The sequence below is a fragment of the Lampris incognitus genome, chromosome 7 (assembly GCF_029633865.1).
Source record: "Lampris incognitus isolate fLamInc1 chromosome 7, fLamInc1.hap2, whole genome shotgun sequence".
In the NCBI taxonomy this organism is placed as follows: Eukaryota; Metazoa; Chordata; class Actinopteri; order Lampriformes; family Lampridae; genus Lampris; species Lampris incognitus.
In genome coordinates, this window is record NC_079217.1 from 10,894,923 (window position 1) to 10,918,397 (window position 23,475).

Here is a 23,475-nt window from a genome sequence, read left to right on the forward strand (position 1 = left end):
AAGGGGTAGGGGTCATTTCCGCTTCCTGTCCAGCGTGGACGACGCTGTTGACCAGGCTGCTCGGCGGCTGCGTGGATTTTGTCGATCGTTTAGATTTGCACGTCACAAGGCGCAGGTTTACCTTGTTTGTTTTTGTTTTGTTTGTTTTTTTGTTTGTTTGTCTTCCATCTGACGTACTTTGAATCCTGTCAGCTCAATTCCCGCGTTAAGATTTAGCGGCGTTTTGCTATCACACTTTTTTGGTTTCACACATAAGACTATGCCATAAGGTGAGTTGTACCCAGATTCGACGTTACACTGAGCATGAGGATGTATTTAGCCAAGTGATGGCAGAGCTTCCAGGGCTATTGTTTGACAGAGGGCAGGGGGTGTTTGGAATAGTGGTTGTTCCGATGGTATTTGGCAGCGCTGGATAACGTCCAGTTGTTTTGGCAGTTGACCTGCCAGAACGTGATGCTTATTTTTCATGCAGGTTTTACTTGTTGGAACTCAAACATAAGTTGGGGGCAATGTCGTTGGAGCTGCCCATGCCACCTCCTCCTCCACCTCCGCCTCCAGGACTACCCCTTCCTGCAGTTTCGGGGTCCAAGAAGAAACTTTACCAGGCCATAGCTGCAGGAAAGAGTGCTATTGAGGGACACCATGCAGAAGCCCGCCTGTTGCTGAGTCGGAGGGAGAGCTGGTAGGTAGACTCATTTCTCTCAGGGGCTCAAAGACTTTAACATAAATTGGCCTCTTGTTTTCACAGCCTTCACATTTGTGACATATTCAGTGCATGTACTTTCTCATAAGAAAAATTAATAAACATTGGGATCTAGAGTAACTGTACCGAGTAATTGTGTATATTTCAGTGAGTTATATAATGCAGTTTACATGCATGCTCAATAATCCCCCCCCCCCCCCGGTTCAGGGATGGTTGTTCCCTCTTCACATAGATGGCCTCTTTGACTCCCCGTTCAAACCAGTGTTCCTCCCTATCAAGGATGTGCACATCCTCATCCTTGAAAGAGTGGCTACTGGCCTGTAGATGGTGTACACTGTGGAGTCCTGGCCTGAAGCGTTAGCTCTTCTGTGGTTTTTTTTGTTTTTTGGATATACTTTATTAATCCCCGTGGGGGAATTATGCTCTGCATTTAACCCATCCTAGCTGTGTAGGTAGGAGCAGTGGGCAGCCGCCGTGCAGCGCGCGGGGACCAACTCCAGTTCGTCTTGCCATGCCTCGGGCAGGGGCACAGGCAGGAGTATTAACCCCAACATGCATGTCTTTTTGTTTTTAAGTTGTGCCCTATTCTTTGCCAGCGTCTGTTTGGTTTCCCCGATTTACAAGTCACAACAATCCTCCTGGCACTTAACAGCATACACTATATTGCTCTGTTTGTGCCGGGGGACCCGATCCTTGGGGTAGACCAATTTCTGGCGCAGCGTGGTTTGGGGATTGAAAGCAGCCGAGACATGGTGTTTGGAAAATATGCGTCTCGACTGTTCCGACACTCCCACCACATACAGAATCACTGCTGGTTTATGCTTAGACAGCTGTTGTCCTTCTCTCTTCGATCGGCTGGTGCACTGTTTGGGCATCTTCTTGACTTGGACAAACACCCAGTTAGGATAACCACATTTAACGAGGGCCCATTTACTGTGGGATTTCTCCCCTTCTTCAGCTGCTATATCGGTGGGGAAGTTGTCAGCTCTGGTACAGCGTGCTGATGACTCCTAGTTTGTGCTCCAGAGGATAAAAGTCAAACCTTAAGTACTGATCAGTATGTGTTGGTTTACAGTAAACATCAACAATCAAATGCCCCCCATCCCCAATTGCAATTTCACAGTCTTAAGAAGGCTAGCCTGTTATTGAATAGTACACATGGCCGTTCGAACTCTAGTTAATTGTCACGGCAATTTGTACATGAAACCATCATTGGTTTGGTAGGGCTGGGCGGTACATTGACTTTTTACGTTATATCGATATATTTTCAAACAAGATATAGGATGACAATACCGTTTATATCAATATAGTTTGATGTTGCGTTAAAATACATAACACGTTTCTTGTCATTTTGACCGCCATGGTTTTTAAACTATATTCTGTCAGGATAAATACCCAATTGAGTTATTAATGTATTACGTATGTTAGTGTGTCTGTTAAGAAACTGACACCAAAATTAACATTTTAACAACTTTTCATACTATTTTTGAAACAATTTAAAATGGCCGCTATCCATCCATCCTTTATCTGAACCACTTATCCTGCTCTCAGGGTCGTGGGGATGCTGGAGGCTATCCCAGCAGTCATTGGGCGGCAGGCGGGGAGACACCCTGGACAGGCCGTAAATACTACAATGCATCGGTCGTAGTCATGGTGCGTCTGAAACGGCCTCTGTAACCAGACCCCCCCCCCCCCCCCGGTTCAGGGATGGTCGTTCCCTCTTCACATAGATGGCCTCTTTGATTCCCTGTTCAAACCAGCGTTCCTCCTTATCAAGGATGTGCACATCCTCCTCCTTGAAAGAGTAGCCACTCGCTTGTAGATGGGTGTAGACTGCGAAGTCAGAGGTCATCTATGTGAAGAGAGAACGACCATCCCTGAACCGAGGAGGGGGGGGGGGCAAGAATACATGTGTCGTCATCTTACAGTGGTGTGATTGCAAACGTTCCCAAATCCTCTGTGAATAGTACGCATGAGCATTGAAACGCAAATTAATGGTCACGCCTATTTGAACCTGATTGTTGGTTTCGGTCGTTATGCAACTGTGTTGTTTATGAGGGTGGGGATACCTGCAGTCAGCTGAGACTGAAGAGGTCACTTAGATGAGTGATGAAACGTTTCTCTCAGTAAACGTTGTATCCAGATGAACTGATTCAACTTTCTTTGATGATACAGTTTCATTTTATTTGCTCTAGTTTTAGAAAGGATCTGCAATGGATATTGTTCAACAAATATGTGCCTTCTCTCATCCAAGATGGTCCACAGTAAGTGCTTAAGATTCAACTTAGCAAGTTTAACCTTTAGCAAACAGCATGTAACTGATAGTTAACTGTGAAAACATTCATGTAAGCTGGGTTGAAGGATGAAACTGTTACACATGTAATGCAATCAGCTGCAGCTTGTGTGCTATTAGTCTGAACTGAGTGTTTGTGTGTCTCCATCATCTAACATAATAATGTAGTCACCAAGGTATGATCCTGAGTCTGGTGTGTGCCTACCTGCAGGTGTGGTCTGGTGGCTCTGTGGATGGCTGCTCACCTAAAACAGCCAGAGCTGAGTATTAACATGGAGACAATTGTCCAGACAGCTTTGTCCAGGGGCTACACGGTTCAGGGTGAAATGTTTTCCGGTAACATATCATTCAAATTCTATTAGCCTCTGTGATTGACAAAATGATGCAATACGAAATTGTTTAATTCATAGAGAACTTAAAGGGAACAACTTTAGTAGAAAAAAAAACTAGCACAGCACTAAAACTCTTTGTTTCTCATGTTTTAAATTTTCCAGCACATAACATGGCCTTGCTAGCAGAGGAGGTGTGTGCTTGCAAGGCACAGCTCCTGATGGGGGGCATGAGCGGTGACAACGCTGCAACCATCATTGCGCATATTTGTGATGGACAGCCTATTCTCATCCCGTATCCTACATGATCATGCACACACTTAACCATAAAGAATGAAACGAAGGGCTTTTTTTCGGGGTCCTGTTTTTTTCTGTTCATTTTTGGTTTCTTGCCTTGCTTTTATAAAAACTGCACACTAGAGGGCAAAATTCCTTTACTACATGCACAGATATGATGAGGACTTCAACCATGAGCCATGCCAGCGCAGTGGCCACAGGGCCCATTGGGCAGCAGTTTCAGGTAACACTAAATAATATATACACACCCTCGATCACTCATCCAATCAAGCAACATGGCATACATTTATTCACAATATCCATCCCTTCTAGGTGTTCTCTTGGGTCTCAACCAAGAAAGCCTGAGTAAAGAGCATATCCAGTTTGATCTCACCCTACCCTGGCTTTACTTGCCCAAGGACACAAGTCCTCCGTTCCGCTTTCCCACCTCAAGTATCAGAGAAGCTTACGTCTTGGCCAAACAAGGCAAGAGCCTTCGCTACCAGCTGTGGTGTCTTGACAGCGTAGCTCAGAGCAATGACCAACTGCGGGAGATGGACCCCCATAGGGCCGGTGATGGGACCCAGTATGTGGTTCCTCAAGGAGGGGTAGAGGCTGGGCTTGCAGGTCAGGTGGTGCTGCTCCACACGAAGACACACATATCGTAGTCACACACTTCTGTTCAACAGGGCCCAGCTGTGCGACTCATAAAGAAAGTGATGTGCAGTGCAGTATTTTGAGATGAAGGGACTTCTACACTGAAGCAGCAGTCAGAATGCACGCTTTCTGCACTGTGATTGATAAACCTTATAGAAATTAAGGGGTTCAATCTGAGTACCGTGTGCCTCATCCATGACTGAATGAATGTTTACGTCTTGTTCCCACTTGTATCAAAAGTGAGAAGCCATTTTCTGTCTCTGAAGTGTTTGACTGTATTGCATGTGTCGATTTTAAAGGGATTGTCCAGTTTGTGGGGTTTTTACTATATGTCCTACTTACGGAGTTGGACAAGCTCGTGGAAACTTTCTTTACATCTGTGCATGTAGTTTGAAGTCACGTGTGCCTATTCTAGTTTAGCTCAGTTGCTGGATGTCTACCAGGATTATAAGCGGGATTATAAGCGTGTCCTTTCAAAAGAAGGGAAACGCACCTTCTCCCAAGCAGACTATGAATGAACGATTTTTTTACTCCTTAGTGTGGCGTCAACCATTTTTCTCAACCCAAGTTCTCACAAGTACATGCAGAATCTTAAAAAAACCTGATAGTTTTGAACCATTTTCCCGTAATAGGTATATCTGTCTTTTACGGGACGGTGCGGTGGCGCAGTGGTTAGCACGGTTGCCTCACAGCAAGAAGGTCCTGGGTTCGAGCCCCGGGGTAGTCCAACCTTGGGGGTCGTCCCGGGTCGTCCTCTGTGTGGAGTTTGCATGTTCTCCCCGTGTCTGTGTGGGTTTCCTCCGGGGGCTCCGGTTTCCTCCCACAGTCCAAAGACATGTAGGTCAGGTGACTCGACCATACTAAATTGTCCCTAGGTACGAATGTGTCGGCCCTGTGTGATGGCCTGGCGGCCTGTCCAGGGTGTCTCCCCGCCTGCCGCCCAATGACTGCTGGGATAGGCTCCAGTATCCCTATGACCCTCGGAGCAGGATAAATGGTTCGGATAATGGATGGATGGATGTCTTCTACGGTGGAAGAAGACGCATATCCGTCTTCTTCTCTGGTGGAAGAAGACGTGCATGTTATGGAAAACAAGTTCAGAATTCAATTTTTAGGATTTTGCATGCGCTTGTGAAAACCTTGGTTAAGAAAAGTTTACATTAGCCTAACGAGTAAAAAGTACTAATGATCTGTTTGGAGGTGAAACGTTCATGAAAAGGTGGGCAGCGGTCCCTAGATAACCGGATTACATTTTGGAGGTTTGCTTTCACTGCATGTTTAGCTTTCTGTTGGTTACATCTCTGCATGGCTGTGGGTACTCATGCATTGTTTTGATGGTCATTAATGTAAGTAAAGTTCAGGGGCAGGGGTCTTTGTGCCTGACACTACTTGCTGTTAAATCATGTCAAACCGACTCATATTTATATATTAAAGTTTATTTTCTTTATACCTGCCAAATCTTTTGTTCTACCTATGAATTGTATGTATTTTGGTCTGAGTCGAGCGGGCCTGCACAGAGTGTAATGTGTGTGGTGATGGTGGGTTGTCGAGTTTCAACGGAGACACAAGCTCTTGGTTCCAGTTTATTTCAAATCAATGACATTCTAGAAAAAGCAGGGACTCTATAACTTTTCACAATTCCATATATTTTGCCCCTCTTTAAAATGTGTCGCCTTTAAATGTGCGGCTCATTTGGTTAGACAAAGTCAAGAATCGCCTCTGGCACGACAATCCAGTTCTCACCCTTGCAAAGCACCCGATTAGAAAACCTGATGGTTTATTAGTTATATCACAAATATAAAGTTTAAAGTGTATAAGAAATGGAATACTTTGTAAACACGGTTAATCCCATCTTCCAGTACATGTGCATGATTGGGAAATTTCTAGAGGAAAAACATTCCTGAATTGCAATTCCTCCACATCAGACGGTTGCAACACTCATTTTAAAGCCCTTTCGTTTCGTACCGAGTGTTCTTCTTGCATGCACAAACAGTGCCGTCTGACGATGCTGCAGGACATGACCTTGCTGGAAGACTTGGAATGGAATGCTCGCTGACAGGAAGAGAAGACCTTCCACATTCCAAACAAGGAACGCCAAATGTGAAACGGTGAATTCGGTCACAGGCGCCAACTTCGTACACTCAAATTGTTGTGGAGAGACGTTGTCATCTTCCTTGTAAACTAAAAACTTGCATACTAGAAATCAAATTTACTGTTGAGGCTAGCTAAAATGATGGGTTATAGCATTGCCCTGACATTTAAAGCAATGTTATTCTTGTCTTTGCTGATGTGCCGTCTATTAAGACTTGAGAAAAACTGAAATTCTCTATTTCGCGTAACAGAGGTAGAGATGGCACACCATCAGTTAAGTCTTATCAGGCAGCGCCAGTTTCAATTGACCCTATTTTTTTTAAACGCCATTGATTAACTCTTGTACTTAAGTCCTCAGGAATCTAAATATGGCTAAAAACCGACTAATAATACGAAATAACCTATTAACCTGCTTTACCGTTGTCATCTGTGAACCCAGGATTTCAGAGCCTCAACCTGTCGAGACACGAGGCAGAGCGTGTTTTGTTCGATGGCTTTGGGAGGATCCATAGTGCAATACATTCCACATAGGCATGGCTGGCAAACCACGTACTGTACATAATAATGAGGGTGGGTGGGGTGGGGTGGGATAACCCCCATACGCTTATTTCAGATGCTTTCTTGGCCACGTCGTCCAATCAAGAAGCACTTTCGGCTTCCGCTAGAAGTTGAAAACTTTGGGAGTAGACATCAGTTTATACAACGAGGCGCGCTCTTGAAGAAAAATAAATTCAATGCATTGGAATGGTTTAACAGCTGTTCCATTACAAACACTAGGCACAGAAACAGTTCAGGGTAAGAAAATAAGAAGGCAAAAAAAAAAATTAAATAAAATGGTATTTACAGAGACAGTTTGCACTGGAATTGTTTACACGGCTTTCCCAGTGTTTTAGTGTTGGTGTATGCTTGTTCATAAAAAGTCGAAATTAAAAGTGGTCCATGAAAAAAAAAAAAACCAACTCCATTAGCCAATGCTCCTACAAGGCCACTTAAAAAGTCCACTGCTGAGTCAATAGTGGTTCTGTCTGCATCTCCACCCCAACGAAGGCAGGTGGTGACGTATCTGATCTCGAGTTCCACCAGTGGACCAGCTCCGTACAGACGGCATCCACTGGTAATATCCCACAGTGCAAAGCACAGCCTGCGTTTGTTTTTCCTCATCCTCCTGTATTGGTTTGAGGGAATATTGATATTTGTTTGCTTAATTCATGGTAAAGGTATGTAAAAGCAATAAGTCTGACTTATTGTTGGACCTTGTCTATACAACCATTTCTCAATCTCAACTCCCGATACCCTTCAAACGCTTTTACATATTGCGGGTTTTCTCTCCACTGTTCCGTGTCCTTGAACATCAGGACACCGGTCCACCCGATAACTTTCTGTATTGTGTTCATACTATTCACGTCCCTTTCAGGGTGTATGGGGTAGCGTAGTGCTGAAGATGTCTATGAGGTTATCCAGTCCCCAGAGGTAGCCATCTTCTCTGTTGCCCTCCACCCAGGGAGTCCTGTGGTCCAGGGTGAGAGGGGCGGGTAGGGGGACAGTCTTCCCAAAGTCAATCATCCACACCCGGGCTTGTCCCGAGGCATCGTGCACAAACAGCAGAGAGCTTCCCACAACCTTGGACGCAAACAGGGGAGATGGTTGAGGTTAGATACGCATGCGTGAGACTTAATAAAGAAGCAACTTTAATGAGTTTATAACACAAAATGTCAACTCGGCCAACAAGTTGGGTGAGGGATCATTGATTATGGCAGTAGTTAAAAAGTCTATCGGCGCTTGTATTTCACCTCGTGTGTCCTGAAGAAATGGGATTTCTCCAGCACAGAGCGAAGTTCCTCCAACCGCTGCAGGTAGACTTTCTGCGGGTAGAAAAGAAGTTGGTCAGCAGACAATTAAAAAAAAGCAAGTCGTCGCATAATGGACAAATTCGGTCCATATTCTCTATAATTTTTTTCCCTCCCTCGCTTAGTTCAATTTGACTTAAGAGAAGTCTTGAGGTTCTCCTTGAGCTACTACTGAAAAACTGAAGTGAGAAAAGGTTTGATTTAAATACAGTGGCGTGGTTCTTATTTTGCAGTTATGGGGAACGAAATGTGCATCGAACATGAACAGTCTGGTCATAAAGCTCGAGAGCACGTACCAGGATCTGAATGTTTCCATCCACAAAGTCTTCTAAGGCCTGCATCACCTGCTCTCTGTGCTTAGTCTTCTTAAAATTTGTGTTGCAGGTTCCATCTGCTTTCTGTGCAAAAAGAGGAAAAACTTACATCAGTAAGTCACAGCAAATGGAGTTAACAGTCAAATGCACTAACTGTTAGTGCATTTGACTGCGCCCACACCATCTTCATCCATCCGTTCATTATCCGGACCTCCAGCATCCCCGCGACCCTGAGAGCAGGGTCGCGGGGATGCTGGAGCCTATCCCAGCAGTCATTTGGCAGCAGGTGGGTAGACACCCAGGACAGGCCGCCAGGCCATCACACAGGGCCGACATACACATTCATACCTAGGGGCAATTTAGTACGGCCGATTCACCTGACCTACATGTTTTTGGACTGTGGGAGGAAACCGGAGCCCCCGGAGGAAACCCACGCAGACACGGGGAGAACATGCAAACTCCACACAGAGGGCAACCCCCAAGGTTGAAATACCCCGGGGCCCAAACCCAGAACCTTCTTGCTGTGAGGCAACCGCACTAACCACTGTGCCACCGAAATTACGTTCAATGACATAGAAATGGTTATTCAAATAATATTTTATGACAACTAATAGCCAAAATAATACCCAAGCCCTGTGTGTATCATAAAAAAGAGAACATCAAATGCATACTTTGACTAAATATACAGTGACAGTGCGCCGAGGTTATAGGGCGAAAGTGATGCGGCTTAACCGAGCATCACTGAAACTACAAAAGAGAAACCGTGACGGAGAAACGTTCACATAAAATTGATTTTATAGCATTTTCTTTGTGAGAGCCCCGATATCGAAGCAACCCGACGGGAGAACGGAGCTGCGGTAACAGAAAAAGTTAGGTGAGCTTTGTTCCCACCAAAGTAACCGGTAAATCAATAGCCGCTGGAATAACAGATCCCAGCTGGGTTCTAGTTTGATAAAAACACACAGTCTCCTCTCTGGCTGCTTGTTCAGCCAAGAGTTTGTGAGACTATTTGCTGATTCCAGTGCAGTGAGTGGTCTTCTTTGTGTACAAATGGATAAATATTTATTCCCAATCTCCGGTTTTGCTACCACCAGAATCTTGTGGAACTATTTGTTCATTTCATTAAGGCAAATATGTTCACAGTACTGAATGAACCCCAGCTGACCCCAAGGGCCAGCTGCACCAGCTGTGTTCAAGTCCAAACCAAGCTTCATTGTGATGCGTATATGTACTCAGTCGATATTTACACTTCACTTTACACCACTAAGTAATAAGTAGTATGTCACGTTTCCCTTCCCACCTTAATGCCTTCGATGCGGAAGCCCAGGGTTGCCGTGGAGCTGAGGGTTTCTCTCCACTGCATGTATCTGGGTTTGAGGATACCCTGCTGGGCCCTCTCCTGCTCTGTCGGGGCCCCGGGGTCCACCGCCACCATCTTCTCATACATGTCCCTCCTCAGACGCGGCCGCTCTCTAGCCTTAATCAGCTCCTCCTCCAAGTACGTTCTGAAGGGAGACGGGAGGAAAACGCTAAACAGTCCATCGCCTGATTCTTCACACATCAACACACGCTGCACACACAACACTGGCGGGGACTAATGTTCGACCCACAATCCACACGTCTGCGCTTAGGCTTACCTGCTGCCCATCTTACAGTCCATTATGGATGGCGAGTCAAAGTCAGCCAGTAGGTCATCCATCAGGTTATACTCCTGCTCATCCCTCTGTACCACGCCGTAGTACCCAGGCACGTAAGGCTGCAGAATGTCCCCCATCAGCTTCTGCAGGCACAACTGCTCACACTCACAGTAGCGCTTCAACAGGCGCCCGTAATCCCCAGCCTGGAAGTTACCTTGGGGAAGGGAGTAAAAAGAGGTGAGAACCAGAGAAAACAGTAAAGACTTTACTGTAATTTGTGTGTGTGTATAGTGTGTACACATGTGTCTGTGTAGGTACCTGCGTGACCAGCTAATTGTACCCATGGGTAAGACTTCTTGAAGGACACGACAAAGGGTGACCAGTGAACCATGGTTTTCAACTTGTGCCAAGGTTTATTCTGAGGGGGGGGAAAAACAACTATAAGATGCACAATAATTATCTACGAGAGGGTATGAACACAAAGACATTCTGAGGTAACACAAACAGCGAGCAGGAAGAAGTGACCGAAGAGACTGACGGCTTCTCCCGCGGTCACATCATTTCACTTACGGACATAAAGGCCGAGATGATTAAAAGAGGGACCTCGGGTATTGGATTGAACCCAGTAATGTGCACCTTTGTCAACACTGTACGAAGCGCCTCCCCGAGCCAAGGCCGGGCACACAGCGTACGTGACAGAAAGCCCATTCATGAAACATTTACCCAACCTGGCGCTGTGGCGTCGTGAAACCGAATCCCCACTACCTGAAACACAGTGTGTGTGTGCGTGTGCGCACACACGGTTATCCTCATTGGGAAACACTGGAGCGAGAACAGTGTGCAAATGGAGCTTTTGACGCAAGCAGCAGTCTGCCAGGAGAACACACATCAGTGCGTAGAGAACGTACATGTGTGAAATCAAAACAAGTAGACGGGAGTCTCGGTTAAGGTTATGTGTAATACATTACAGTAGATAACAAGAGTGACGGGGGGGGGGCAGGTTTGAGACTTTACAGATGGTGTAAAAATGAGATTCAGGCGTGCAACAGAAACAAACTGAGAGGTAATCTAGACCGATCAATCAGTATCGTTTATGACTGTCGCTGCTCACAAGCAGGAAGCTGAATATTGCGGATTACTGTGCAGTTTCACACACCTTCCCAGCCACAGCTCTCATGCCACTCTGCCAGAGCGAGAAGGCCTCGGTGTTGGGAGTGTAAACACAACAGAAACAGCGGAGGCGTTATTTGCTAAACACCAAGACGGTTTCACACCAGCTGAAGTGTGGCAGCTTAACACGGTGGCTATTTTGAATTTAACTGACCACATTTTTGACACACGTTATTGAAAGTTTTGAGTTGGAGATTAAAAAGGAACTTATAAAAAGGTCCATTATGGGTGTCCGGGTAGCGTAGCGGTCTATTCTGTTGCCTAACAACACGGGGATCGCCGGATCGAATCCCCGTGTTACCTCCGGCTTGGTCAGGTGTCTCTACAGGCACAATTGCCTGCAGGTGGGAAGCTGGATGTGGGTGTGTGTCCTGGTCGCTGCACTAGCGCCTCCTGTGGTCAGTCGGGGCGCCCGTTCGGGGGGGGGGGGGCCGGGGGGGAATAGCGTGATCCTCCCACGCGCTATGTCCCCCTGGCGAAACTCCTCACTGTCAGGTGAAAAGAAGCGGCTGGTACACGAGGAGTTGCATGTACCTCCTCCGATACGCGCGACTCCACGTGTATCGGAGGAGGCACTTGGTAGTCTGCAGCCCTTCCCGGATCGGCAGAGGGGGTGGAGCAGCGACCGGGACGGCTGCAAAGAGTAGGGTAATTGGCCGGATACAATTGGGGCCTGGGCCTAACCCTACCCCTACAACTGGGGACAACTGGGGCAGGGGCCTAACCCTAACCCTACAACTGGGGCAGGGGCCTAACCCTAACCCTACAACTGGGGACAACTGGGGCAGGGGCCTAACCCTAACCCTACAACTGGGGACAACTGGGGCAGGGGCCTAACCCTACCCCTACAACTGGGGACAACTGGGGCAGGGGCCTAACCCTACCCCTACAACTGGGGACAACTGGGGCAGGGGCCTAACCCTACCCCTACAACTGGGGACAACTGGGGCAGGGGCCTAACCCTACCCCTACAACTGGGGCAGGGGCCTAACCCTAACCCTACAACTGGGGACAACTGGGGCAGGGGCCTAACCCTACCCCTACAACTGGGGACAACTGGGGCAGGGGCCTAACCCTACCCCTACAACTGGGGACAACTGGGGCAGGGGCCTAACCCTACCCCTACAACTGGGGACAACTGGGGCAGGGGCCTAACCCTACCCCTACAACTGGGGCAGGGGCCTAACCCTAACCCTAACCCTACAACTGGGGACAACTGGGGCAGGGGCCTAACCCTAACCCTACAACTGGGGACAACTGGGGCAGGGGCCTAACCCTAATCCTACAACCCGGGACAAAAAAAAGGTCCATTATAACAACATTAGTGTTTACCAATACAGCAGCTGAAACTAAATGTATGCAGGCAAGCAACTACGTGGCATGTTTGGATAAAACGGCATCGCTCTTGTATCCAACGTTGGGACAGTGGAATGGCGACTGTCCACACTCATTCATCCTTAATATGTGTAATTTGCAAAGCAACTAATACAAGTACAGAATTTAATTTTATGTCAGTTATCACATGCACAAGCACAGAACAAGACAAATCCTCCGGCTGCATGCGAGCATCGCCGTGCTCGCTCCGCTTACGGTCAGGGAACTGTACCCTCGACAGCGAGTTCACGAAGTCTTCGTCAGGGAACTGGCTGACGGCGAGAGGATCACGAGAAAGAGTAAGAGTGAACGGCAAGCGCCAGTGACTGGAGCCTTCAATCTCATAAACAGATCAGCGCCAACACATCCTCCGCCACGAGCACACGCCGCACGCCATGAATAAATTACCAACTCCACACGCGGTGACTGCACCGTTTTGCCTAGCAAATTTCAGGACTTCATGAAAGGTGGAACAGTCTTCAGGAACAACGTGTAAACAGTCGTGTCCACTCACGTGTCACAACGATTTATTCAGCAGGGGGATTTCAGTATCTGAGACCTTGACTCGCTGGAGTTTTTGGGGCCACTTAAATCTGATAATGTCCTATTTTGCTCAGCCGTCAAGGTTGTAAGTATCCATCGATTTCTCGTTTTGTGAGCAGACAGCTAAGACCGACTGAGAATGAAATGGCGATGAAAAGCAAAACTGCTATGACATTTTAGAGCCTGTTTGGGCATGCGTTCCTTGCCACTGCTTCTCCAGGCTTGGAGAACACTTTTTTTTCTTTTCGGGGGATTTTTTTTCTCCATTCTTCTTCCCCGATTGTACTTGGCCAATTACCCCACTCTTCCAGCTGTCCCAGTTGCTGCTCCACCCCCTCTGCTGATCCGGGGAGGGCTGCAGACCACCACATGCCTCCTCTGATACACTTGGAGTCAGCAGCTGCTTCTTTTCACCTGACAGTGAGGAGTGTTGCCAGGGGGACGTTGTGCGTGGGAGGATCACGCTATTCCCCCCCCCTCCAGTTCCCCCTCCCTCCCCGAACAGGCGCCCTGACCGACCGGAGGAGGCGCTAGTGCAGCGACCAGGACACATACCCACATCCGGCTTCCCACCCGCAGACAGGGCCAATCGGTCTTTCAGACTTGGGCCGTTTCCAAGGGCAACGCAACGCCGGGCGCCATCTTCCAAGGACCAGAGGCATTGTGACATCGCGACCGAAAGACCGATTGTGTCTGTAGGGACGCCCGACCAAGCGGGAGGTAACACGGGGATTCAAACTGCCAAACGCCGTAGAACACGTTTTTAACATCGGTTCCATTCGTTTTTCCAGGTTTTCCCCAACCATATGACTCATGTTTAAGTCAGGACTGAAATGTGTAAACAGAGGTCAAACAAAAAGGTGCATAATTTGCCTTAAGAACAGCCCGGAGGGAGTCAACACAGGAGGAGGTGGTCATTTTTGCGGGCCTTGTTTGTGTAACTGCCACGGTGGGGTATCATTATGAAGCTAAAGGAGGTGATGCTACCAAAGCATGAGCAGCATCACCTCTCCTTATCTAGCCCCCCTGAGACCATGCGGCCTCATACGACGTCATGCTTCACATGCACATTCCTGCACCTTCATCCCGCACAGTCTCAGGAGGCTAGGGTAGCACTCAGTGACAGAAGGGAGTTGAAGGAGTCGACGGATGAGGAGGGTGAGATGGACACCTAAATCCCCAACCTCTCCTCCTTCAGTTCTCTTACTCAAGTGCTCTGACGCTTTCTCTCTAATTGCGTCAAGCTGGCAGCTTAATATCCCGCCTCTCCGAGGTCAGGTATGCCTGCTTTATATAACAGGACATCTGCCCACAACGGCAGCATCATTAACAGGGGGATAAAAAGGAGATATAATCAAAATACCAACTGCTTCAATTTCCAAATCGCTAGATGAGGCAGTGTTTCAGACATGCTTCTAAACAAGGCATCTGATGCAGAGGCCCATCGTGGAAGCTGAACTGTGAGTTGGACGATATCTAAGTTTTTCTTCAAGACGAGTCTGATCCATTCTGCTTACTGAGCCCCATTTCATTTTTACAACTGTTTAAATATACAGAAAATGCAGCACTTTTTATGCATCAAATTCATATTACACTTATAACATTCAAAAAAAGTTGCACATTTATAATGGAATTTTTTTGTTTGTTTGTTTTTGTTCTTTGGTCCCGTGTATGCAGCCCTAATCGTCACAGTCGTAACAGACAGACTACATTCTGCTACGGCTAAACACTGACCGTCACCGTGTGCGTCCTTGTCTCAGCTTATCTTAGGTTGAATTATACAACACAGCACTCGGTGGGCAGCGCGGCTCAGGAGACAGAGCGGAGTCATCGAGTAATCGGAAGGTCGCTGGTTTGATCCCCAGCTCCTGCGGAGAGCTTTTCGAAGTGTCCTTGAACAAGACACTGAACCCTCAACTGCTCCCGATGAGCAGGTTGGCCCCATGCATGGCAGCCTCCGCCATGGGTGAATGTCAGGCATACACTGTGAAGTGCTCTGAGTGGTCGGTAGACTAGAAAAACACTACATAAAAGCCGTCCATTTACTTCTGTTCATTATTCTGCATTATTCCCGTTGGACGAAATTTCCTCATTAGCCACCAAACCTTTGATGCCTGTTTATTTGCCCCGTCGCATTCGACAGCCTTATTTCCCCTCCATTTTAAATATTGGTCAAATTTTCAACTCCCCCCCCCCCCCCTTGTCCAGTTAAGGAGCCATGGCCCCACCAGAGTTTATGAGCTGGAGTGACTGGTACAACTCATAGACATTGTGCAAGGCAGCTCCGATTTTACCCCCTTAATCTTTCCATTTTCCTCACTTCTACCTCTTCCTGCAAGTCTCACATCCTCCCTCGCTTGCGTCCTATTCTTTCCTCTCCGTGACTTTCCGCCTGGAATGCAGGGAATGCGTCAGCCACTCGTCACGGGGACGTCAATGTTACACATGGACCCTTCTCCACTACAGGCCCTCCGCTGTTCACACAACAGCAGCTGCGGGCACAATACAGGCCAGGAAAATACTCAAACACACACGCACACGCTCTTCAAGCAGGAGCACAGGGCAAGGGCATTAGCCATTACGTAGTTCTTTAAGAGACAGGCAGTGTGCCGAGGTAAAAATAAGGATCTAATCCTAACACCTGTATCAGACATCGTTAAAGGCTGAACCAACAAGGGGCGATAGTTCTTCGGTTAATCGATCTGCCAACGTCACCCAACTCCTGTCAGTTGGCTTACTGGCTCCTCAAACCGGTCGACGGACAATATAGCCACCCGGCGAGGGAGTGAGGTTTCTGTATAAATGACCATCAAGGTGAACGGGGACTCGAAATATTTCGCCTTAGTGACGTTCATGAGCTTCAGCAAACACACCCAACAACCGGGGGTCCAAAAATAAATAAAATGCTGGAGTTCAAAGTCAAAACACGTAAGCCGCTACAGTCGATTGTGCTCCCGTTCGGCTCACTGCTCCCCGTTATCCCAGTGCGTGGCCTTACCTGGCTGATGGAGCCGTGCAGCAGGAGGCACACGCTGACTGAGGCGCACACCGCCACAGAGAGGGCGCGAGAGCGCAGCCAGCACAAAACACTCCCCGCCATCAGAATCAGAATCAGGATACCCTGCACACAATCTCGCCGGGCAAGGTCGACAACCAGCACCCAGGGGCTTCCCGCCGCCGAGCTGGCTTAGCAGAGGCGAAATCTACCCATCCCCTCCCTTAGCTTAGTCTCTCTATGCCTGCGTCGTTGCATTTGTGCTGAGGTCAACCGAAGCCTGCGCTGACAGGTAGACGATCTCACGCTGCTGAGGAAACGCTTAAAATTCCCTCTCTCACTGAACCCTCCGCCGGGTTACGACTCACCCGTTACTCCCATTTCAACTGCCCCCCCCCCCCCCCGCCAATACCTGATATCTCGTGTTCAGCTCAGCCCCATTCTTCCTTTTGTTTGACTCTGTGCCAGTTCGAACGAGCCCCCCTCTCTGCAGATCGTTCACCCTCGCCCCATATCTCCCCCCTTTCTCTGTTATCGGCCACCGCAGACTAAACCGCCACCCGTTCACCGTCTCCTTTGTTCTGCTATTCTTCGTCTGTGCCTAATCCCCACGCAGCGTATGTTGAGCCCCACGCAGAGCAAATCTCTCTTCAGCCTCCTGACTGACAGACAGGATGGGGGCAGGGACACAGATGTATAATGAGGTAGCCTATATTTTCAAGCAGGCCCAGTCCTTCCCTTGGACCCCTGACGTTCTCATTTTTGTCTGCTTGACAAATTCCTCCACGCCATTAGCATTTCGTGTGTGCGCGCGTTAGTGCATATATATGTTTCTGTGTGTGCATGTGTTTGTGTGAGACTGAGATTCAGTGTGTGTGTGTGTGTGCGCGCGCATGTGCACGTGCACGACTACTGACAAAGGAGATCTTGTCAGACGACAATTATCAGCTAGAGGAGAAACAACACGAGCGCACTTTGCAATGTTCTTAGGTGCTTTCACATCTACTGCGCCTATCAGAACCTGTTTATGTGAAACCACATCCCCTTCTGCGCCGTTCTTCGCCGTTAAAGCAGTTCAACCATGGTCACTAAACAGACCGATATGGCCATCATATAGATCTGCTTGCAAGAGCCCCTGCCGGTGCACGGGCGGAGGGGTGTGGGAGTGATGTGTGGGGCACGGCATAATGAGTGCCAGTGAAAACGGGTTTGCGACTGTGGATCATGTGAACTAGCACGCATAACTTGAATGTTCCTGTGTGGGCCACATGTCGAAAGTCTGAGGGAGTGTTTCTGTGTGCTTGTTTGTGTCGCTTCGTATTATCTTGGCTTGTCTACATTTTCCTTGGTTTTCTGTTCCACTGTCTACATCTCAAGGTATTTCAGGGGGGAAATATTTGACTTTTTGTGCCGGGTTGAATGTGTGTGTGTGTGAGAGAGAGAGAGAGAGAGAGAGAGAGAGAGAGAGAGAGAGAGAGAGAGAGAGAGAGAGAGAGAGAGAGAGAGAGAGAGAGAGTGTTCAGGGGTGATATTTTCACACATCATGATAATTTTTTTCATTATTCATGCAATAAAGGCAGCAAGGGACAACATAGATATTGTCAGTGAGTGAGAGCGAGAAGGAGAAGCAAGACCAAAAGAAAAAAAGAAAAGCGCCATATATGGCAGAGGTCGCCTAGCAACAGGTTCTGCCTTCAGCCCAATTTTCCATGACACACAGTGAACTCTGAATGTAAGATGGCATCAGAGGGAGAGACAGACAGAGACAGACAGACAGACAGACAGATACACACAGACAGTTTACACATTTTGTTATTCTAGTAGAGATCTATGTAAATTTTTTGTTTTGTTTTATTACACTTGTTTCGGCAATGTAAACGTATATTTCCCATGCCGATAAAGCCCTTTTGAATTTGACAGACACACATATGTACACACAAACACACACACATACACATGCACAGAGAGAGAGAGAGACAGGCAGACACAGAGAGAGAGAGACAGGCAGACACAGAGAGAGAGAGAGAGAGAGAGAGAGAGAGAGAGAGAGAGAGAGAGAATATGTGTCAGTTGTTATGCATGGAAGCAGGTATCTGCTCACGTCATTGAACAGCGTCAACTAGTTTAGCCGCAATCTCAAAAAGCCTGGTTAGCTCAGAGGGAGCCCGTAACATACACCCTCATTCCTACGCCTACTAACACACCCTTTACTGAAGAGCTGAGCACAGATGTGGCTCGGTCACCTACACGGAACAAAACACAGACACCCACCCCCACCCACACCCCTCCACTGTTGGGCAAAGACAAATTAAAATTGAAATTTAATCCAAACTCCTCATCGGGGTCAGGAGTTCACCCACAACTCTGCAGGAGAACAACACGTTGGGAAATGTCTTATCAAACGCCACTCTTGTATCAAAAATGTGGATGACTAAGGGGCAGAAGGGGGGAAAAAAAGGAAAGAGAGCTAAATCAGGATTGCTAAAATAGGCCCCTGCAACTGACTGTACTCAGGATGTTTGTGTAGACTTGGAACACTCACTCTGACACACTGAAACGCACACAGACACACACAAACACACACACCCACATGCCACACAGTGGCATGTAAGAATGAGTCACATCAATGAAATCTAATGCACCAGTCATTACCTGATCCACTGCTGCTCAGACTGCCAACAAAGACAGTAGTGCATAGTGTTAGTGCCACTGTTTCCTTAAGTACAGTTTGTGCTGGTCGATATGGAAAATATGATTACACTATCATGGAATTTTACATGAACTATGCATATATATCACGATATCGGCTCACATATGCAAAAACACAATGTCAAAGAATCCAGCTGATGTTCTTCATATGGCACTGTTTGGTAAAGCATAATATCAAACCAAGAAGGATTTTCGAATAACACTCCCTCAAATATTGCACACCTAATTTTTTGGGGAAAAGTTTTGAGGTAGTAGATGTGGTTATCATTAATCTAGGACAACCAAATATCCAAATTTCAACCCAAAGGAGATAAACAGTACTTAATCCATGCCCTGCACCAGGCACACTGCACATAAGGTCATGTATAAGGTCATGGGCGCGTGAAAGTGCTAGACAGCGTTATGAAGGGGGGCCTCTAGGTGGCTCAGTCTGGCCCAAAACATACTGTTTTGTCGGGTCGCCGATAAAAATATCAGCCCCTGTGACTGTGACATTTTTTTTCCTCTGTCATTCACCAGAATGGCACCATCCAGAAGAACAGGGTGGAAAGAAGAAAGGTACAGACAGCGAGCAGAACCTGCCAGGAACCCACGGAGAAGTTCATTGTTTCTCACTCTCTCTTCTTTCCTTTCCGCTGTTTCTTTTTTTCTTTAACAAAGTCTCTCCTCCTTCTTTCAAAATACGCCTTGTGCTGCGCCACTATGCATGTTTTTATCTTTCATCGGAGCGAAAGCTCCCGACACCTTTCCGATCTCGCCGCGGAAAGCTTGAGGATTCGCGCTCTGCCCCCGTGAGAGAGCAAAGTCTATTTCTAGAGACGACATATAGTTCTAGAAAGAAACTCCTGTCATTCCAGGTTTTTCCAGTCACAGCCCAGCAAAGCCTCCCGACTCAGACGGGGAGGGAAGCATTACTTCCTATCTGGAAACTAAATTCCAGGACTGAACAGCGGTAGGCCCAAAAGGCCCAGAGTCAGATTTAGAATGGAAAAACTCCCTGATATTACCATTCAAATTTTATGAGCATTTTAAGACACGAGCACAAAATACACAACGACGAGTCGCCAACTAGTGTGTTTACAACCCAAGTGACAAGCTGTGTTGTAAATTTTACACAGGACTGTAAACACTACTCGTTACAAGGGCCAATATTGTGATGGGGGGCCAATTTTTCCACAGCGCTCGACGGGACAAAATGGCGCTTGATGAATCGGCCATCCTGTGACGAGCTCGACAGCCAAAAATATTCAATGTGAATTACTTTAAACACACACTTGACACGTTTGACTGTCATAATAAACCAATACTGTGAGCCTGGGAGTGATAGCAAAGATCTTATCAAGTGACATCCTGAAGATCTCATACTCGCCTTGAGATCCTAAGTGTGTGTGCGTGTGTGCGTGCATGCGTAGATGTCGTCATGCTCGCCCGAGTCTCCTCACTGACTAGGCAGCGGGTTGGTCCGCAACGCCCCTGTAGAGACGCTACGGGTATGTACCTCCATGCAAACTACCACTTGTGTGAACATTGTGTGCTGACACACTTGTGTTGTCTTGAGCACTCTCGAGCTCAAATCAAATAACCCCCGTTTCTATTCTGAAGATGAGGAAAGTGGAGGTCATCTTGGTTCCGAGGCCCAATAACAACGGAATTATGAACTTATTTGGTTATTTACGGGATAACTGGATTTATTATTTTTTTTGGGCAGGCTAAGCAATAGTAGTTCATTTATTTAACTTTTAGCTGTTGCCGCTATTTTCCAGTTGTGTGCGTACACAGCAAAATCAAAACAAGGGATAGCAATGAGGATAATGGACAGGGGTTGATTTGAGGTGGGATGATGCCACCCCCCCCCGCCCCCCCGAGTCAACAAACGGACAAAAATCCACCCTTTGTAAAGCTGCCATTCCCCCCTTTCGGTTAATGACCCCATGTGATATCGTCACCATGGAACTAGTACGTATAAAGTCATCTATTGCCAATACTTAAATTCAATCCACATTAGAGATTTGCACAGCAGCAGCCTTTTCTCTGACTGCACTTGAGACTTCTCCCCATCATCAAATCCCAAAGTCTTGTCGTGGTAGCCCATTGCTCTTTCAGCGGCACACAATTATTATTATACAAATTTCCCTGAACTTCATGCCGTAATACAACAGAGTAACCAGGCCCATTCCTGGGGCCTGGGTTCGAATGAGGTAGAAGTCTATTTGATGGCTCGTGCCTCTCTCAGGATATGAGATGTTCCAAGCAGTGCGATCTTCTGTAGTTCTTGTATTCTGATATTGTCCCTCAAATATTATTATCATTATCATTGTTGTTGTTGTTGTTGTGGCAGATTGATAAGTGTGTCAGTTGCACCGTTCCCTTCTTTACACATAACTACAATCACCCCAATTTTGATTTGCAGCATGTGCTATTTCTCATCTTGGAGGTCGTGAACTGCTGGTGGAACATCTTCTATGGGCGCCCACTGTAGTGGATGAACACTGCAATACAATTAATTCTCAACAGTAAAAAGTATTTTGAATCTATCCACCCATCCATTACCCAAGCCGCTTATCCTGCTCTCAGGGTCGCGGGGATGCTGGAGCCTATCCCAGCAGTCACTGGGAGGCAGGTGGGGGCACCCTGGACAGACCACCAGGCCATCGCTCTAAATGTTAGAGCAAGGGACATGTTTTTCTTTAACTCTCACATACTTTCTCAATACACTTGCTGTTATATGAAAAGCTTTTAGGGTTATGGCTGCAGCTTAAAAGGTGGAAGTGCTACCACCACCACCACCACCACCACCACCACCAGGACGCTTGTTATATACCAAACCCCCCACTATCACCCACCAAATCTCCCCACGGATAATGAAAACAGATCAGCTGAATGAGTTTTAACCTTCTACCCTCTGCGATTAAGAAGAAGGGCCTAAATATTAACAATGGTCATTCTCACCCCCGTCCCATCGTCCGGGCTGCCCAGAGACTTGCACCTGGCAGGAGACAGGCTGGACTCGATGTCGCTCCCGTTGAAGTCGTCCTCGGACTCCTCAAAGGAAGACGCGGAGGACAGGCCGAGGGAGGAGGAGTTGGACAGCTTTCTGGGGGAGCGCATCAAGGCGGGCGACCCGCCGCAGCCGCTGTCCGAGTAAGGCGACTCCTCGCCCTGGTGGGTCTCCACACATGACCCGCCGATTCCCTGTCCAAGGACCTGAGGGGGTGCCGGAGCCTTCGACCTGCCCGGACTGGGGTCTCTGGTTATGATCAGCTTGGGGATGGTACCGGGGAAACTTTGGCCACCGGGCGGACTCCCCGCGTGACCGGAGCCCTCTGGGTTCTCGGACTCGGCCGGGCAGCGTTTCCCCCGGCGATCCGCGACGGCTCCGGGCCGGCACGACAGCGTCGTCGAGTCGGATTTGGTCATCCCGGCCTCGGCTCGCTCGCTCGCGACGGGCAAGAACGACGACTCGCTTTTTAAAGTTCCACACGCCGAAGCCGAGGTCCGCGCGGCCCCCTCGGGCGCTGCGCTCGCTCGGGTGGCGCGCGACGACGCGTTCACGTCCGAGACGCTGGGATCCTGCACGCTTTCTCCCAATGGCGGATTTTCCATGGCCCCCGCCGGGGGATCCGAGGCATGGTCGTCCTCTCCCTCGCTTCTCGGCCCGCTGCTCCGCTTGCCGACGCGGTCCGTTTCGCCGAGTTCACCCGCCCGTGTGCCCGAACCGAACGCATGGGACAACGCGGCCGGCGCCGACCCGGTCACCGCACAGCCGTCCGCGGCCGCCGCCGCATCGGGAAGGCCGGGCGAGGTTTCACGACCCGGGGCTGTCCGGCGCTCTCCGGGCTCCGTCGGCAGGGGACCGCTGTCGCGACGCGTCTCCGAGCGTCCGGCGCCGTCTGGAAAGTCCGCCTGGCCGGTGTCGTGCTGGTCCCCCCCTCGGAGCCGCGGCGACTCCGTGTTTCTCATCCGGCACTTCGCCCGACGTTTCACGCCGGCGCTGAAACTCCGGATCCGGAGCTGTCGGGCCGCCTCGCCTGGTTTCCACCCCGTGGCGGTGTTGGCGCCCGAGAGACAAGAGCGTGTTTGGCCCATCCCGCGTGCCGTACGACAGTGCGCCCGAGACACACCCTCGGTCATGAGCGATAATCAAATCAGCCGAAACAAGCGGCGGAGTGAAGAGGAGCTGTGGACGAGCCAGCTGTCAACGTCTTAGTCACACGTCCGCTTCATCGTGCAAGACTCACGAGCCCTTCGTCTTCGCGTGTGGCGTGTCCCATATCTGGGACGGAAGCCGAGACAGGAAAATCGGAGACCAGCGACTGCTCTTTTTTTTTAATAAAATACAACTGTGTTAACACCAATCACAGCATATCTTAAGTAAACCATAAATCCGTTGCTGCGTATTAAACACTCCCCCTCCCCAAGAGACGCAAATACTGCCCCAAGCGTGTGTGGCTGTGCAGGCTAGAGACCAGTCTTATAGTTTCAGAGTGACACAGTAGGCACTATGCCAGACAGCATACATTACGTATGTACACGTCTA

General features: G+C 48.4%; 2 protein-coding genes across 4 annotated transcripts; one reads left to right on the forward strand and one right to left on the reverse strand.

Annotated features, from left to right (window-relative positions):
* The first annotated feature begins 42 nt into the window (after window positions 1-42).
* On the forward strand, window positions 43-7,304 carry actmap (actin maturation protease). Of its 3 annotated transcripts, none has more exons than XM_056283135.1 (7): window positions 43-269; window positions 436-682; window positions 2,899-2,967; window positions 3,208-3,332; window positions 3,491-3,620; window positions 3,775-3,845; window positions 3,935-7,304. In XM_056283135.1, exons 2-7 carry the CDS (start codon window positions 510-512, stop codon window positions 4,267-4,269), a joined length of 903 nt encoding a protein of 300 aa, XP_056139110.1. In that variant the 5' UTR covers window positions 43-269; window positions 436-509; the 3' UTR covers window positions 4,270-7,304. The 3 variants fall into 3 exon arrangements, with proteins under 3 accessions (XP_056139110.1, XP_056139111.1, XP_056139112.1); XM_056283136.1 differs by having other exon boundaries at window positions 473-682; XM_056283137.1 differs by lacking the exon at window positions 2,899-2,967.
* On the reverse strand, window positions 5,829-23,361 carry itpkcb (inositol-trisphosphate 3-kinase Cb). Its single transcript, XM_056283134.1, has 7 exons — window positions 21,888-23,361; window positions 10,466-10,565; window positions 10,148-10,361; window positions 9,811-10,015; window positions 8,493-8,594; window positions 8,140-8,211; window positions 5,829-7,969 (listed from the first exon to the last, which is right to left on the reverse strand). Exons 1-7 carry the CDS (start codon window positions 23,067-23,069, stop codon window positions 7,760-7,762), a joined length of 2,085 nt encoding a protein of 694 aa, XP_056139109.1. The 5' UTR covers window positions 23,070-23,361; the 3' UTR covers window positions 5,829-7,759.
* Between the last annotated feature and the right edge of the window lie 114 nt (window positions 23,362-23,475).

Excerpts from the sequence above, each read along its gene's own strand:
- actmap (XM_056283135.1), top strand. The coding sequence starts at position 510 with ATGTCGTTGGAGCTGCCCATGCCACCTCCTCCTCCACCTCCGCCTCCA. Across the intron at positions 3,333-3,490 it reads TCAGGGTGAAATGTTTTCCG|CACATAACATGGCCTTGCTA; the intron begins GTAACATATCAT and ends TAAATTTTCCAG. Across the intron at positions 3,846-3,934 it reads CCATTGGGCAGCAGTTTCAG|GTGTTCTCTTGGGTCTCAAC; the intron begins GTAACACTAAAT and ends CATCCCTTCTAG.
- itpkcb (XM_056283134.1), bottom strand. The coding sequence starts at position 23,069 with ATGACCGAGGGTGTGTCTCGGGCGCACTGTCGTACGGCACGCGGGATG. Across the intron at positions 10,362-10,465 it reads ACAATTAGCTGGTCACGCAG|GTAACTTCCAGGCTGGGGAT; the intron begins GTACCTACACAG and ends CCCTTCCCCAAG. Across the intron at positions 7,970-8,139 it reads ATTTCTTCAGGACACACGAG|GTTGTGGGAAGCTCTCTGCT; the intron begins GTGAAATACAAG and ends TTTGCGTCCAAG.